Here is an 18455-nt window from a genome sequence, read left to right on the forward strand (position 1 = left end):
TCAGGCAGCATCTCAGGAGAGAAGGAATGGGTGACGTTTCGGGTCGAGACCCTTCTTCAGACTCTGAAGAAGGGTCTCGACCTAAAACGTCACCCATTCCTTCTCTCCTGAGATGCTGCCTGACCTGCTGAGATATTTTTGTGAATAAATACCTTGCTCATAGTTTGTTCTGCTATGTACTTTCACTCTCAAATGTGCATTTTTACAGTCTAGGATGGATCTGCAGATGCTGGTTTACAGCAAAGATCGACACAAAATGCTGGAGTAACTCAGCGGGACAGGCAGCATCTCTGGAGAGAAGGAATAGGTGACGGTTCGGGTCCGAAGAAGGGTCTCGAACCAAAACGTCACCTATTCCTTTTCTCCAGAGATGCTGCCTGACTCACTGAGTTACTCCAGCACTCTGTAGAATTTTGCAAGATAAGGTTAAAAAGACACGAATCTGAGAGCAAATGGAAACAAACATAACAGCATTATTTCCCTGAAAATGTTCCCATTAAACGAATAGAAAATAATCTTAGACTCATAATCACACTGCAACGAAAGAGGCCAACCATGCCGTCCGAGATGACCGATCTAAGCTCAGCCCTTTTGCCCGCATTTGGCCCATATCCCTCCAAACCTTTCCAAATCAATTAAAAAGAAATGAAAATGAATAATATTTGGCACAATCATCCATGTGTCTCCATTAACATTGAAGTTAAACTACAAATTAGCGCCCTCTTGTGGTCCCTCTACAACTGTGCTCATCTTCGAAACTAGCCTGTTTTTGTGGATGCAGGACTTGATAGCTCAGTTGGGACTTTCATCGACCGCATTTGTTGCTATAATGTAGTTACGGTTACAACCCACCCTTCCTTAAAATTATCTCGCCTTTCAAATTTTTTACAGTGTAAATTCCTCTGTATGGTTTTCACTGCTTAGTTCAAAACTATTGGTAACTTAGAAACATAGAAAATAGGTGCAGGAGGAGGCCACTCGGCCCTTCGAGCCAGCACCGCCATTCATTGTGATCATGGCTGATCATCCACAATCAGTAACCCGTGCCTGCCTTCTCCCCATATCCCTTGATTCCACTAGCCCCTAGAGCTCTGTCTAATCGTAAAACATTCTCTGCAGTTTACTTTAGTTTAGAGATACAGCGTGGAAACATGCCCTTCGGCCCATCAAATCCACACCGACCAGCGATCCCCACACATTGACACTACCCTACACACACTGGGGACTATTTTACATTTACACCAAGCCAATTAATCTACAAACCTGTACGTTTTTGGAGTGTGGGAGGAAACCGAAGATCTCAGAGAAAACCCACACAGGTCACGGGGAGAACGTACAAACTCCATTCAGACAAACGCCTGTAGTCAGGATCGAACCAGGGTCTCTAGCACTGTAAGGCAGCAGCTCTACCACTGCGCCACCGTGCCACTGTTGGCTGTGTATAGTTTACCGTTGACATTTTACAAGATTTTCCATGATTTCAATCAGATGGATATTCTCAAGTAGACACAGAATGCTGGAGTAACTCAGCGGGACAGGCAGCATATCTGGAGAGAAGGAATGGGTGACGTTTCGGGTCAAGACCCTTCTTCAGTCTGGTGAAGAAGGGTCTAGACCCGAAATGTCACTCATTCCTTCTCTCCAGAGATGCTGCCTGTCCCGCTGAGTTACTCCAGCATTTTGAGTCTACCTTCGATTTAAACCAGCATCCGCAGTTCTTTCCTACACAGATGGATATTCTACCCCTTTGAGCTTATTGAGGGGATTAAATAAGTTGCAGCTATCCTTGCATTAAAAATAAAAGAAATACTTTTAGGCTAGAAAACAATGTTTAGTTCTTTGTTTAGTTTATTGTCACGTGTACCAAGATACAGTGAACAGCTTTTTAGTTGCGTGTTATCCAGTCAGTTTAAAGACTATACATGATTACTATCAACCGCCCACAGTGTACAGATACAGGTTAAAGGGACTAACATTTAGTGCAAGATAAACTGCAAAAAAGTCAGATTTAAAATAGTTTGATTAAAGATTAATTATGAAATTTAAACACAGATAATTTGGATTTCTATTAAGTTGTAATATCTTGTAAATTGAGGAACTTGTAATAAGTTGTACAGAACGCTCTATTAATATTATAAACTGTTCAGTTTCACATAAACTCTTTAAAGTAATTTGAGGAGGTTTTTATTTATTCATTCATCGGACGTAGACGTCACAGCTAAAGTTTGCAATCACTGCCCATCCCTAATTGCCCTTTGAACAGAAGTTCTCTGAATGCATTCAAGAGAGAGCTTGATAGAGCTCTTAAGGATAGCGGAGTCAGGGGGTATGGGGAGAAGGCAGGAACGGGGTACTGATTGAGAATGATCAGCCATGATCACATTGAATTGTGGTGCTGGCTCGAAAGGCCGAATGGCCTCCTCCTGCACCTATTGTCTATTGTCTATTGTAATGGTCGGCATGTGAGAAAGCAAATATGAGTGGCATATGGGGCAGAGCAGGTGTGGACAACAGATTTGGTTATTGGTGATGCAGCACGTAAAAAGTATCGTGTTCAATTTTAGTGATCCTGCTACAGGGAGTAAGTCGTTAAGCAGGAAATTCAGGCCATTTGGGACTGAGATGAGGAAAAAAAAATTCACCCAGAGAGTTGTGAATCTGTGGAATTCTCTGCCACAGAAGGCAGTGGAGGCCAATTCACTGAATGTATTCAAGAGAGAGTTAGATATAGCTCTTAGGGCTAATCGGAATCAAAGGACATGGGGAAATCCAGGAACGGAGTACTGATTGTGGATGATCAGCCATGATCATATTGAATGACGGTGCTGGCGCGAAGGGCCGAATATAGAAATATAGAAAATAGGAGCAGGAGGAGGCCATTTGGCCCTTCGAGCCAGCACCGCCATTCATTGTGATCATGGCTGATCATCCACAATCAGTAACTCATGATTACTGAGTTACTCATGTATCTCAGTAATCATGAGAATTACTCACCTACGGCACGGTAGCGCAGCGGTAGAGTTGCTGCTTTACAGCGAATGCAGCGCCGGAGACTCAGGTTCGATCCTGACTACGGGCGTCGTCTGTAAGGAGTTTGTACGTTCTCCCCGTGACCTGCGTGGGTTTTCTCCGAGATCTTCGGTTTTCTCCCACACTCCAAAGACATACAGGTATGTAGGTTAATTGACTGGGTAAATGTAAAAATTGTCCCTAGTGGGTGTAGGATAGTGTTAGTGTGCGGGGATCGCTGGGCGGTGTGGACTTGGTGGGCCGAAAAGGCCTGTTTCCGCGCTGTATCTGAAATATGAAAATTAAAATATGAAATAAGTCTGGAGCGTGCAACAAATCAGTGTGTGGTTCTCAGTTTCTGACTCAGATATTTACTCTCATTTCTAGATATCAATGAATGCAGCTTCTCGGAGTTCCTCTGCCAACACCAGTGTGTGAATGAGCCGGGCGATTACTATTGCATCTGTCCAGAGGGCTACACCATGTACAGCGACAACAGGAGCTGTCAAGGTAAAAGGGCAGTCAATATGACTCGCAAATACTTGGTCAAGTTGTGTGTTGAGTTGAGTTTAGTTTGGAGATACTGCATTGAAACAGGCCCTTTGGCTTACCGAGTCCGCGCCGACCAGCAATCCCCGCACACTAACACTATCCTATACACACGGGGAACAGTTTACAATTACACCAAGCCAATTAACCTACAAACCTGTAAGTCTTTGGAGTGCGGGTGGAAACTGGAAATCCCGGAGAAATCCCATGCAGGACATGAGGAGAACTTCCAAACTCCATGGAGACAGCACCCGTAGTCACGGTTGAACCTGGTTCTCTGCCGTTTTCTCTGGTAGTATCTCACTACCTTTGCAGGTACTATGGCAACGTTTAAGAAACATTTAGACAGGTACATGGATAGGACAGGTTGAGAGGGATATGGGCCAAATGCAGGCAGGGGTGACTAGTGAAGATGGGGCATGTTGGCCGGTGTGGGCAAGTTGGGCCAAAGGGTCTGTTTCCATGCTGTATGACTCTATGACGTAGGGCAGTCACATGGGCCAACCATGTGTTCTCATTATACCCTTACCAGTTGATAAATAACATACACCAGCAAGTATTTAACAACAGGGTTGACTCAGTGAAAATTTTTCCAAAAAGCAAAGGAGCAAATGTGGAATTTAGAGGCCTTAAAATACGAGCTGCCTCAAGTGAAATCATTGCCAAATTCACCGAAATTTCTCAATTAACCATTCCTTCCAAACTTCCAAAGTCGGGTAACCAGTTCCACAAACTTCGAAACGATGCATTCCTCTTGAGATCACGCCATCCCAAGCCAACAGTCGGTCTATTGGAACCGCCCTGCCTGATGTCATCCTTTGCTGGTCCCACTTTGGCCTGCTTTCAGTTCCTCCCCCTCTGCAACCAGACTGAAGAAGGCCCCCCAACCCGAAACGTCACCTATCCATTGTCTCCAGAGATGCTGCCTGACTGGCAGTGATAGTCCTGCATTTTTTTGTCATTCCTTCCAAACTGTTTCACCCGATGCTAGATCGCAGCTAGTAATCACAACCCAGCGGTATGAATATTGATCTCTCTAACTCCAAGTAACCCTCTCTCTCCATCCCTCCCCCACTCAAGTCTTACCAGCTTCAAAGTCATCTTGTTGACTCTCATTGTCTGTACTCGTCCTCTCCTAGCACACCACAGCTAACAATGGCCTGTTTCCAGAGGAGGCAGGGACTATCCCAACGCTTAAGAAACAGTTAGACAGACACATGGATAGGACGGGTTTGGAGGGATGCGGACCAAACGCGGGCAGGTGGGACTAGTGTAGCCGGGGACATTGTTGGCCGGCGTGGGCAAGTTGGGCCAAAGGGCCTGTTTCCACACTCTTATGCATCACTCCATGACTCTGTGACTGTTTGATGATTTATTGCTTCCCTGGGGCTTAACTTGCTGTCTTGCAACCGCAGTGCAATTCTTGAAACATCACGGCCTCTAGGCCTGGGTCCCAACAGAGAGAAGAGGAATCTCCAGAAAAAAAAACAGGTCAGGGTAAATTCCAGGCACAAAACACTTGCTCGCAGTTATTTTCATCTATGCAAATGGTACCGTTGTCCCTGACAATAGCCACGACAGGAATAGCTGAGACATTGCCCAACCCTGAATGCCTTTGAACTGTGGCTTGTTGTGCAGGTGAGGAGGCAGTATCTCATTGTAGCGTCATAGAGTCAGGCAGAGCCTTGGTCTTGGTGGTATTTAGGGACAAGTTGTTATCAGGTTGTTTTTCAATCTTTCACCTCTCTCACCTTAAACCTATGTCTTCTGTTTCTTGATTCCCTTACTCGGGGTAAAAAAAAAAAACTGTGCATTCACCCTCTCTATTCCCCTCATGATCTTATACACCTCTGTAAGATCACCGCTCAGCCTCCTGCGCTCCAAGGAATGATGTCCTAGCCTGCTCAACCACTCCCTGTAGCTCAGGCCCCCTGGCAACATCCTCATAAATCTTCTCTGCGTTCCTCCCAGCTTAACGACATCTTCTCTGTAGCACGATGACTCAAATTGAACACAATATTTTTTTACGTGCTGCATCACCGGTAATCAAATCTGTTGACCACACCTGCCCAGAGTTCGAAGACCCAAAGCATTATTTATCCATGCTTTCAGACTCTGAAGAAGGGTTCCGACCTGAAATGTCACCCATCCACGTTCTCCAGAGATGCTGCCTGACCCGCTGAGTTACTCCAGCACTTTGGGTCTTTTTGGATGGTCATAATAATTTTTGGGAGAAGGTTATATTGACTTTGGACGGAATGCAGAGAATCACCAGATGGACCAACGTAAGCGGAAGAGGGACGCACAATGCTGGAGTAACTCAGCGGGTCAGGCAGCATCTCTGGCGAAGAGGAATAGGTGACAATTCGGGTTGAGACCCTCCTTCAGACCCTTCTTCAAGAGGTGCATGGTGTGGCTGGTAAGAGGCAAATTCTGGATACATCTGCATGGACAAATACTCGACACAACACGCACTTGACAGATCTGAAATTGTTGGCTACAAGATGTGGGCGTTCGAGATCAAAGAAATACATGGCAAGAGGGCAAGGAATATGACATGCAGGAGAGCAGAGAGCAGCTGTTATGGGAAACAGGATTTAAAGCAGGGAAACATGTTTAGTTCAGTTTAGAGATACAGCGCGGAAACAGGCCCTTCGGCCCACCGAGTCCGCACCGACCAGCAATCCACACACGTTAACACTATCCCCATTAATACTGGGGACAAGTTACACTTATACCAAGTATCCAAGCCCAAGACAATTAACCTACAAACCTGTATGTCTTTGGAGTGTGGGAGGAAAGTCGGGGAGAACATACAAACTACGTACAGACAGTACCTTAGTCGGGATCGAACCCGGGTCTTTGGCGCTGCAAGCGCTGTAAGGCAGCAACTCTACCGCTGCGCCACCGTGCGACCCTGTGTGTTCTGCTCCAGACTCCAGCATCTGCAGTCTCTTGCGTCTCCAGACAGGGGCTAAATTCTATCAGGCCTTAGAGTTGTCCACAACCAGAGTTGATGAGCTGGACAATCTTTGCACGCGGGGAAACACTCGGAAACTAGAGCGACAGCTTAACGTATGGAAAGAACATCTAGTTAGAAGGGAGAATGCCCAGCTTAAAGGAAGGGAAGAAACCTTTCCTTCCTTTCTTTAAGCCGGGCATTCTCCCCTCTACGTAGATAGACAAAGAAACCTTTCTTTGTCCGTTTGAATGGGCCGCAGACATCTTTCCATCTGAGTTAGTTGCAGTGATTCACACAACTCACTCGGACAGGGCAATAAATTGCTTAAAGTAGTTGACGGGAATCTTTGGATCTCAGCAACATCTGCAGGAGGAGTTTCTGGTTGGAGTTTCTCCACGGAGACAGGTGACAGCAGCAACGTGGAGTTAACAGAGAAATAGCTGTCGTGAAGCTATTCTTTAGATTTAGATTTAGATTTAGAGATACAGCGCGGAAACAGGCCCTTCGGCCCACCGGGTCCGCGCCGCCCAGCGATCCCCGCACATTAACACTATCCTACACACACTAGGGACAATTTTTTACATTTGCCCAGCCAATTAACCTACTAACCTGTACGTCTTTGGTGTGTGGGAGGAAACCGAAGATCTCGGAGAAAACCCACGCAGGTCACGGGGAGAACGTACAAACTCCATACAGACGGAGCCTGTTGTCAGGATCGAACCTGAGTCTCCGGCGCTGCATTCGCTGTAAGGCAGCAACTCTACCGCTGTGCCACCGTGCCGGTCAACTATATAAGCCGCCTGAAGAAGGGTCTCGACCCGAAACGTCACCTATTCCTTTTCCCCAGAGATGCTGCCTGAGCCGCTGAGTTGCTGCAGCATTTTGTGTCTGTCTGTAGCTGAAGTTCAAACTGAAGGAGGCTTCCGTCACGTGTCAGGTGGTCTCCACAGAGCGTCTCCAACAAACCCACGGCCATGATTGAAGCAGGAAACTTTACTTTAGACTTTAGAGATACAGCGTGGAAACAGGCCCATCGGCACACTGAGTCCGCTCCGACCAGCGATCACCCTGCACACTAGGTATTTATTCACAAAATGCTGGAGTAACTCAGCGGGTCAGGCAGCATCTCAGGAGAGAAGGAATGGGTGACGTTTCGGGTCGAGACCCTTCTTCAGACTGACACACTAGCACTATCCTATACTAGAGCCAATTTACAATTTTACTGAAGCCAATTAACCTACAAACCTGTGTACATCTTTGGAGTGTGGGAGGAAACCGGAGCACCCGGAGGAAACCCTCGCGGTTTCAGGGAGAACGTACAAGCTCCGTACAGACAGCACGGGTAGTCAGGATCAAACCCAACTTTGGCACTATCAGGCAGCGGTTCTTCCATTGCGCCACTGTGCCGCGCATAAGTTTATGCATCTACTGGGGCGTGTTCTACAGAGCACGGCGTGTGGATAACATTTGAGATGTTTTCTGTTCCTTAGATATCGATGAGTGCGAAACGGGTAACAACACATGTACGGAAGAACAGATCTGCATCAATGTCCCAGGGACGTACAAATGTCTGGACCCGGTGCAATGTCAGGATCCTTACATCCAACTGAATGAAAAGTAAGACCTCTGGTGGACAAAAGCATGCACAACTAGTGTGTCAGCTGAAATGAAACACTAACCCATTAAAAAAACAGCAAGGTTGAATATGATGTTTTCTGGTGTTTCCTGCACATTATATAATGCCTTTGAATGGTTTCTTTCCAAACAGCCAGATAGGGCATTGTCCATCCAGCGCATCATGGAATTAGAACATAGAACAGTAGAGCAGAGGGGCAAGCCCTTTGGCACGCAATATCTGTGCCAGACATGATGCCAAGACCAACTCTTATCTGCCTATACATAACCTTTTTCTTCCTCTGTCGTATGTCTTTTAGACCAGTCCATGGAAATGCCCCTCCTTGCAAGTTCCAACCCCACTCTGTGATGACTTGAAGGAATATCAATGTCCCTTTGTGCAGCTCCGTTGAGACGAGCCAGGCCAACGTGTCATCGTCCAGGTCAATCAGACCTCGTTCACCATTCGGTGGCCGGTATTTGGGGCAACTGGTGACTGTGTGCTCCACTGTCTGTGTTGAGTCCCCACACTCACAGAAGGCACTGTCCACGAGACCCCACCTCTTCATCGCTACTCCATAGCGTCCGACGCCTATCCTCAAGCGATTGAGGGTTATCCACTGCTCTCGGGGGCAGGTCCTGGCCAGGGACGTCCATGGGTTCACCGATGTAGCGGTGTGGCCTAGATGGTTCCGCTGACTTCCACTGGTCTCTCCATCTCGTCTTGACCCAGGCGGCCTTGGAAGTGTCGACCGGCGTTGTACAGAGCAGCTCGTGGGCTTGCATGGCAAAGGGGCGCCGTGACTTGAGGCTCACGTGTCATGGTGTCTCTGTGACCATCTGATGGAGAAGGTGGAAATCACTGGTCTGTGCCTACACATAATCCATAACCCTCCATTCCCTGCACATCCATGTGCCGATCCAAAAGTGGCACTATTACATCTGCCTCCACCATCACACATGGCAGCTCCAATCTCTCACCACTCTCTGGGTTAAAAAATAGATTTCCTTTAAAGTTGTCCCTTTCACCTTGAAGCTTAAAGGACTGTCCCTCGTTTACACTGTCAGCTGTCTATCTTTCCAGATATTAAATTATTTTAATTTGAACACATGGTGGAAAAGTCACTGGTCCTTCCATCAACCAGAGAGCAGTCCTGAGCCAACATCTACCTCATTGGAGACCCTCAGACTATCTTTACTGGACTTCATCTTGCACTAAACGTTATTCCCATTCTCCTGTATCTGTACACTGTGGATGGCTCAATTGTAGCCATGTATAGTGTTTCCGCCGACTGGCTAGCCCGCAACAAAAAGCTTTTCACTGTACCTCGCTACATGTGGCAATAAACTAAACTAAGGCCAACATCTAATATCCTTCCTTAATTGTCAGGGGTTATGTGGAGAAGGCATGAAAATGGGGTTGAGAGGGAATGATAGATCAGCCATGATTGAATGGTGGAGTAGACTTGATGGGCCGAATGGCCTAATTCTGCTCCTATAACTTATGGACTTAATTGCCCTCAAGAATTTGGTTGGGAAGCTTTTTGGATCTCTGAAATCTGTCTGGTGAATGTGCCCCCACACATTAGAGCTACGGTTGGAATGGGAATTCCAGGATTCTGTCCCAACGACAACAAAGGGACATTGATATTCCTTCAAGTCATCACAGGGTGGGGGTTGGAACTTGCAAGGAGGGGCATTTCCATGGACTGGTCAACTATTAGGAAAATGCTGATATTCTTAGAGCGAGTCAAATAAACGTAGACTTCTCTAGTGATAGAAGGGTCTCGACCCGAAACGTCACCCATTCCTTCTCTCCCGAGATGCTGCCTGACCTGCTGAGTTACTCCAGCATTTTGTGAATAAATACCTTCGATTTGTACCAGCATCTGCAGTTATTTTCTTATACTTTAATGAGGAGTGATCTTACAGAGTTGTCTAAAATCATGAGAGGAATAGATCGGGTAGATGGATAGAGTGTCTTGCCCAGAGTAGGGGAATCGAGGACCAGAGGACGAAGGTTTAAGGTGAAGGGGAAAAGATTTAATAGGAATCGGAGGGGTAACTTTTTCACACAAAGGGTGGTGGGTGTGTGGAACGAGCTGCCGGAGGAGGTAGTTGAGGCAGGGACTAACGCAACGTTTAAGACTCAGTTAGTTAGACAGGTACACGGATAGGACAGGGTTTGGAGAGATATGGGCTAAACGCGGTCAGGTGGGACTGGTGTAGTTGGGACATGTTGGCTGGTGTGGGCAAGTTGGGCCGAAGGGCCTGTTTCAACACTGTATCACTCTATGACTGCATGAATTCATTGTGGAACCCAGTGACGGTTGTTTTCCCTCCACGTTGCAGTCGCTGCATGTGCCATGCAGATAATCCTGGTTGTTCAGATCAGCCGTTCACCATCCTTTACAAATACATGGACATTGTGTCAGGAAGGAGTGTACCCTCAGACATCTTCCAGATGCAAGCCACTGCCCGCTACCCTGGAGCCTACTACATCTTCCAGATCAAGTCCGGGAACGAAGGCAGAGAGTTCTACATGAGGGTAAGGTCTTGGATTCTACAGCTGCCCTTAGGAATGATATAGAAAATAGGGTCGGCGCAGTGGCCCAGCGGCCGAGTTGCTGCCTTACCGCGCCAGGGACCCCAGGTTCGATCCTGACTGCGGGTGCTGTCTGTAGGGAGATTGCATGTTCTCCAAGTGACCGCGTGGGTTTTCTCTGGGAGCTCCGGTTTCCTCCCAAGCTCCAAAGACGTGCAAGTTTGTAGGCTAAATGGCTTCTGTAAATTGGAAGTTGTCCCTCGTGTGTGGGACAGTGCTAGTGTGCGGGGTGATCACTGGTTGGCGCGGGGTCGGTGGGACGAAGGGCCTGTTTCTGCGCTGTATCTCTAAGGTCTAAAGCCCGATGTCGCAAAAAAAACATCACCTTATCTAGCATGGGACTGGGAACGTTTGGCTGAGTAACAAATTTATGAAACAATTGCAATTAGCTCAACTCTCCTCCAATTTGGCAACACGTATATTTTACACTGACTTTATTACCTTTCTTCTTCCAGCTTTTCAAAGGCAGTTTATGTGACTCTCTAGTGTGCCTAGTTGGACAGCTGCCTTTCACTATCCCCTCCCCCTCCTTGACCTCCTGGTCATCAGCATTCTTTTCACCATCATTTCTCTGTGTTCCTAAAGCCACGGGTAATATCAGCTTCTTCAAAAGCAACAAGAATACACTCTCGAAGATAGACTCAAAAAGCTGCAGTAACTCAACGGGTCAGGCAGCATCTCTGGAGAGAAGGAAGAGGTGGCGTTTCGGGTCGGGACCCTTCTTCAGATCTCTCAACCCGAAACGTCACCTGTTCCTTTTCTCCAGAGATGCTGCCTGATCTGCAGAGTTTCCCCAGCTTTTTGTGTCTCTCTTCAGTTTAACCCAGCCTCTGCACAAGAATATATCCCCCACCATTTTATGGTCCATTTAAACTTCATCCAGAGGGATTTTACTGTTTGCTGGGTCCGCATACACCTTGCACTTTTCCAACCAATGACGCCAGCCTTCTAGCACTGCCTGGGGGCGTCTCAGAATCCGTCTCAATAACTGGCCACAGCTGTGGGGCAACCTAGAGAGGAAATAACTACAGCTTATAATGGGAGCTGGTAGAAAAGGATGGTTCATTAGGTTTACTTGGAAGTGTCACAAAACTTTGGAGATATAGCCAATAAAATTTGGTGACCCGACTGTGTGCAGTTTTGGTCTCCTGTGTGCAGTTTTGGTCTCCAAACTTGAGGAAGGACATTCTTGCTATTGAGGGAGTGCAGCGTAGGTTCACGAGGTTAGTTCCCGGAATGGCGGGACTGTCGTACGTTGAAAGACTGGAGCGACTGGAATTGTACATTCTGGAATTTAGAAGGATGAGAGGGGATCTTGTTGAAACATATAAGATTATTAAGGGATTGGACACACTAGAGGCAGGAAACATGTTCCCGATGTTGGGGGAGTCCCGAACCAGGGGCCACAGTTTAAGAATAAGGGGTAGGCCATTTAGAACGGAGATGAGGAAGAACGTTGTGAGCTGTAGAATTCTCTGCCTCAGAAGGCAGTGGAGGCCGATTCTCTGGATGCTTTCAAGAGAGAGCTGGATAGAGCTCTTAATGATAGCGGAGTCAGGAGATATGGGGAGAAGGCAGGAACTGGGTACTGATTGTGCATGATCAGCCATGATCACGGTGAATGGCGGTGCTGGCTCGATGGGCCGAATGGCCTCCTCCTGCACCTATTGTCTATTGTCTACTTTCAAACTTGACCATGTGAATAATTATCAATTTATTCTGATTCCAGCACGGACTCGGTGGGCCGAAGGGCCTGTTTTAGCCCCACAGTTTTAGCCCCCACAGTTTTAGCCTCATCTCCTCCTCCACTCTCTGCTTCCATTTAAACTCCATCCAGGTGGATTTTACTGCTCCCTGGGCCAGCAGTTGTGATTTAATTTCTGCGCAATGTTAGGGTGTTTATTGATATTGTTAATAAGTTTGTGTTTCTTTTGCCTTTCTTCGCAGCAAACTGGGCCGGTCAGTGCCACCGTGGTGATGACCCGCCCGATTCAAGGGCCTAGAGACCTCGTGTTGGATCTGGAAATGGTCACTGTCAACACCGTCATCAACTTTCGAGGGAGCTCGGTGATCAGACTGACTATGTTTATATCGGAGCACTCGTTTTAAAGCCCTTAGGCCTCCCAGGGCTCTCCAAATGATGTCCGTTTTACGGAGCGAATGTTTCACTGATGTTGCTAAGGGAGAGAGGTGCTTTCGATAATATATTGCGACTGTGTAGATTCTTAATTCTGTCTGCTTTCTATTTTCTTCCAGCTGGGTCAGAGATATTGTAAAACTGCCCATGAATAAGAGATACAAGGCCTTTGTGCTGCGGTATATTCAGGAAGGCGTTGTGACGTTCCTAGCCCTCGTTAGTCCATCAAGGAGAATAACAGAGTATGAAAGGCAAGGGAGAATCAATTGTCAAGGGCAATTTTTTAATATATATATATTGGAGTTTTGTGATATAGCTGGCACTGTTAAGGCCACATTATTTCTGTCCATCACTCGTTAGATAGTTAGTTTGTCCTCGCTGCAACTCCTGTGGTCCTGATGTGTTCAAGAGAGAGTTAGATGTAGCTCTTGGGGCTAACGGAATCAAGGGATAGGGGGAGAAAGCAGGAACGGGGTACTGATTTTGGATGATCAGCCATGATCATGTTGAAGGGCGTTGCTGGCTCAAAGGGGCCAAATGGCCTACTCCTGCACCTATTTTCTCTGTTGCTATGTTTCTATGAAAGTAAAAAGAACAACCTCCATGCGATGAGTAAGGTAATTCCAAGGTTTTGACCTGGAAGCAATGAAAGAACGGAGATGCAACTCAGTGGCAGAGAACAACGATCTCGCAACATCGTCACTCTTGTCCTTGTTTGTGGTTAAGGCTACAAGGCCAGGATGTGCTTTCAAAGGTTTTAGTCCAAGGCTTTGGACTGAGAAGAACAGAAAAATAATTTCCTATCATTGGTGAGATTATCCGTGTCGGCAAAACACTCTGCAATCGTCCCCACTCCCATCTCCACGCTCAATCCTTAAAGGCCTGTCCCACTTAGGCGATCTTTTTGGCGACTGCCGGCGACTGTCAAAGTCATAGCAGATCGCCGAACCTTTCTTTTACCCGACGACAATGACCACGACAATGCCGAGTCAGGTCGAGATTACGGCGTCTTCTGATACATTGCGAAAATTCCCACGCTGTCAATGCTTCTCCGGCGTCCTAATTCTCACTGATATCACTGACAAGTCGGTAAGTACTTGAGAGTTTTGAACTATAACACCTTGTATGGGTTACTTTAAAACCAAGCTTCCCTGTAACAAGGAATAAACAGGATTTACTTCCAGTTTACTAATAGCTGTATTAAAAAAATAATTTAAAAAGTGGTTCAGTGGATTTTTGTGAAAAGTGTGTGGGCATTCTTTGAAAATGTAAGAGAGATGTATATCTGGTTTCTAGGTTGCATATCTGGGTTTGGAGCCCACTTTAAATGTAATGGCTGAGGCCAAAAACATCGCGAAAATTCCCACGCTTACCTGACCGTCAAACTGTCACCTCCAATCTACCTGTCAAATGTCCTGACGGTAAATAAATTGGTTAAACACAAGCATTTTATGGTATTTCGAAATGACTTTACTTATTTTAATATAATGTGCTTCTAAATGTATCTTAAGAGAACCTATCAAACCTGGGGACAGCAGGCGACAGCGACCGCAATAAGCTGCGATGCCTGGCGTCAAGCCAGCTGTCTCCGAGAGATTTCAAACCGTTTGATTTCTCGGCGACGCGCCGAGATTCACTACGATCTTTGGAAGACTCCTCACGATCATGCCCGCGACACCCCGGCGAACTGTCGGCGACAGCCTAGTCGCCGGCAGTCGCCTTAAAATCGCCTAAGTGGGACAGGCCTTTTAGACGCATTCTCAAATTGAAGGGTGTCTTGATAAATTGCGGGCTTTGTTTTATTCAGTTTAGTTCAGTTTAGAGATGTTCGACGGTCCACCGAGTCCATGCCGGCCAGCAAAGATCCCAGGTGCTAGTTCTATCCTCCATACTAGGGACAATTTACAGAAGCCAATTAACCTACAAACCTGCACATCTTTGGAGGAAACCGGAGCACCCGGAGAAAACCTTTGTGTTCTAAGGGAGTGAAGGAAAATGTAAAGTCCATCACCAGTGCTCCAAAACCTGAAGCTATAGAGGTTGAGTTTAGTTTAGAGATACAGTGAGGAAACTAGGCCCATCGGCCCACCAAGTCCATGCCAAACAACGATCAACCATATACTAGTTCTATCCTGCACACCAGAAGCCAATTAACCTACAAACCTGCACGTCTTTGGAATGTGGGAGGTAACTGGAGCACAAGGAGAAAACTGAGGCAGTCACGGGGAGAACGTACAAACTCCGTACAGACAGCACCCGTAGTCAGGATCGAACCCGGGTGTCTGGCGCTGTGAGGCAGCAACTCTACCGCTGTGCCTCCGTGTCGCCAATGTGCTCGTAGAAAAATCATAGTTTTATAAGCTTGCCGGTATAATGTACCGTACTAAGATCATTGTGAGCATTTTAACAAGGCCCACACATTATTAAAGATGCTGCAGCTTGAAGAAGTCCGTGCGCATTTTCTTGTAATTCTAATCTGCATTAGGTTCACTGAAGGAATAGTAGAAGCAGACCTGATAGGTTAAAAAAATATACATATTAAATGTCTTTAGTCAGAGGCTGGTGAATCTGTGGAATTCTTTGCCACAGAAGGCTGTGGAGGCCAAGTCAGTGGATATTTTTAAGGCAGAGATAGACAGATTCTTGATTAGTACGGGTGTCAGAGGTTATGGGGAGAAGGCAGGAGAATGGGGTGAGGAGGGAGAGCTAGATTAGCCATGAATGAGTGGCAGAGTAGACTTAATGGGCCGAATGGCCTAATTCCACTCCCATCACTTATGGCCTTGTGAGGTTAGGGAGGGAGAATCAATGTCCACTAATATCAGTTACTAATATATATTTGGCCTGCGATTTAAAAACTCGGAAATCTGATAGTTGCATGTAATGGCGTTATTGATAATATAATAACAGGCCTCTGACATTACTCCATTCACTGTGATATACCTCTGCCGCCTCATTTGCATGACTTTAATCCACACCCAGTGCCTTCTAGCATCTTCATTTTTTTTTCCAAAACAACAGGTAACCACATTAATCACAGAAACCTGGGTGCCACCCTTTAACAGTCTCGGATGCACTGCGAAACCGGATCATATGTTCAGTGACTCAGAGAAAGGTCAATGGCAAAATATATTATTTTACCACCTTTATTTCATGCTGCCTCAGGCATTAACAAGTGGCCTAGATCCTGGAATAACTAAAAGAATGAAGTCCTTGAAACTAGGTTAAACTAACTGAATAATTCCTCCCTCCCACCCCCTGAGAGAATTTAATTTCACCCAACTAACAATCTATTCTTAATGTCCCAAATGTGTCACTTGTATAGTTCTCCCTATCATCTGATACCTTTTATTAGTTGGTTTTAGAAATTGCGATGTAGTAACACCGACAATAGCTTGCAGTAATATACCTCCTCTAAAGTAATGAAATGTTCTAAGACATTTAACAGAATAGTTGAGAAGTGATATATTTGGCAGCGATATTAGGGCTGGTAAACAATGGATTTATCAGCACACCTAAAACCTGCTGAGTAGAGGTGAATAGTTAGAGGATGTGATTTCCAGAGCTTTTTGCTGCTGGAAACATGGTTTCCCCTGATCAGCTTTCTTAAATTAGCATCACGCACGAAGACTAGAAGGTTTATGGGAGTGTCAGATGCAATTCAATGATACCTTCAATTATACATTCTTGCCGCATGCACCTAGGAACAGTGAAACCCTTTGTTTATGCACACAATCCGATAAAATCGTACGTACAGCAGACCCGGCCTAGGCAGCACACAAAGACGTTTCTAGCACTGACTAACTTTCAAACATTCTTATTCTGGCAGCAGCGAACCCGAGATTAGAAAGATGAGGAGATTGGGGAATGCAGGAAAAGTGATGGGGAACAAGACGATTGAGGTCACAGAGTGCTGGAGTAACTTAGCAGGTCAGGCAGCATCTCTGGAGAACGTGGATAGGCAACATTTCAGGTTGAGATCCTTCTTCAGAGGTGCTGCCAGAGCAGCCAGCACAGTGTCGTTTAGAGATACAGTATGGCAACAGGACCCTTGGCCCATCCAATCCACACCGATCATCAATTACCTATTCACACCAGTTATATGTTTCCCCACTTTCCCATCTGCTCCCTACACACTAGGGGCAATTTACAGAGGCCAACTGACCTAGGAAACCCGCGCGTCTTTGGGATGTGGGAGGAGACCAGAGAACCTGCAGGAAACCCACGCGTTCAAAGGGAGAACCTGCAAACTCCACACAGACAGCCTGGGTCAGGATCAAACCTGGGTCTCTGGTGTTGAGGCAGCAGCTCGAGTCAACTGAACCACTGTGCCATCCTGTGCATGAGTCCTGGAGCAAGAAAATTAAAGGCAATGGAGTTTTGACGTTATGGCGATGTGCCCCAGGTTTACACGGGGCATAATAAAGATGGAGCATTTTAATAATCATAACCAGAGATGATAAGGCCATGGATAAGTGCTTCCAGTAGGATTTGAGCCAAGGCAACAATAGGGTTGGGCAATGTTTCGGGGACAGAGGTGGACTTATAACGATGTCCAGGTTAGCATCAGGCAGTTTTCTGAATTGGGACTGAATGGGCAGGGAGTTGGCTTGTGTGTGGCAGGGTTCAAAGATAATGGCTTCCCACTTCACCACATTTATTTGTAGTATACTTAGCATTCGGTATCAGCTACACAGGGTGGCAAATCCGAGACAGAACCAAGAAGGGTGCTGGAGAAAGAGAACCAAGTGTCATCAGTGGACACATGAAACCTTATATTGTGTCTTTGAATTATGTCAGTAAATATTGGTGGACATGTGAGATGCAGAAGAGTGGATCCCTGTTGGTCACATGAAGCTAATGACGAAGGAGCTTCTGTGGAGGATTCCATGGCTACAATTTGGTAAGGATCCCGAATAGTCCCACCTGACTTTGAAGAGGGAGTGCTTCAAGTGTGCTGAAGACTGCAGATGTGACAATAAGATCCGGGAAGATAGCTTACCACTGCCAAGGTTGCAATGAATGATATTCATTGCAGGTCCACCACCGATTCTCCAACAATCGGTGTTCTGCCCCCCCCCCCCCACCCCATATTAATCTGAACAAAATCCACCCCCCCCCCCACCGCCCCGGAAGTCCCCCTTACAATGTGCAGCCTCAGCTGGGTGAGGCGGTAGATCTCGACCTCATCGGGACTTCCACGGACGATTGGCCGGTGGAATTTGCCCCCTTGCGGCTGGGGCTCTGGAACTCCGACCTGGCCGGGGCCGGCAGATCCGTTCCCATTGCCGACTTCCGCGGCCGACACTGCCGACTTTGCCCCCCCCAAGACCGTGACCTCTGTAGATCCGGCAAAACAGATCATCCAGAAAGGCTCTGGAACCAAGGGTGCCGGAAAATGGGTGGAGGACCTGTACTTTGATGAGCCAGTTCACAGTGTTGTGATGCGGCCAGTTCCTTTGATCTCTCCCTCCTTTAAAACAACAGAACATTGGCCAGGATATAATAAGACGCATTAGTAATAAAACAGTACACCTGAAATGTTGAATTGGTAAAAATTCAGAATGTGATTTTTAATT

The 18455-nt window shown here is 46.6% G+C and overlaps 1 protein-coding gene across 1 annotated transcript in view; it reads left to right on the top strand.

The window, feature by feature from the left end:
* The window catches only part of fbln5 (fibulin 5), an 80773-nt gene extending 66512 nt beyond the window's left edge, over positions 1-14261 (top strand). Inside the window, exons 8-11 of the mRNA XM_078407220.1 lie at positions 3397-3519; positions 8011-8137; positions 10487-10682; positions 12687-14261. Of these exons, the coding sequence (XP_078263346.1) occupies positions 3397-3519; positions 8011-8137; positions 10487-10682; positions 12687-12848 (608 nt within the window). The 3' untranslated portion in view covers positions 12849-14261. The remainder of the gene's footprint in view (positions 1-3396; positions 3520-8010; positions 8138-10486; positions 10683-12686) is intronic.
* Positions 14262-18455: the final 4194 nt, after the last annotated feature.

The sequence above is a fragment of the Rhinoraja longicauda genome, chromosome 10 (genome assembly GCF_053455715.1).
Source record: "Rhinoraja longicauda isolate Sanriku21f chromosome 10, sRhiLon1.1, whole genome shotgun sequence".
Classification (NCBI taxonomy): Eukaryota; Metazoa; Chordata; class Chondrichthyes; order Rajiformes; family Arhynchobatidae; genus Rhinoraja; species Rhinoraja longicauda.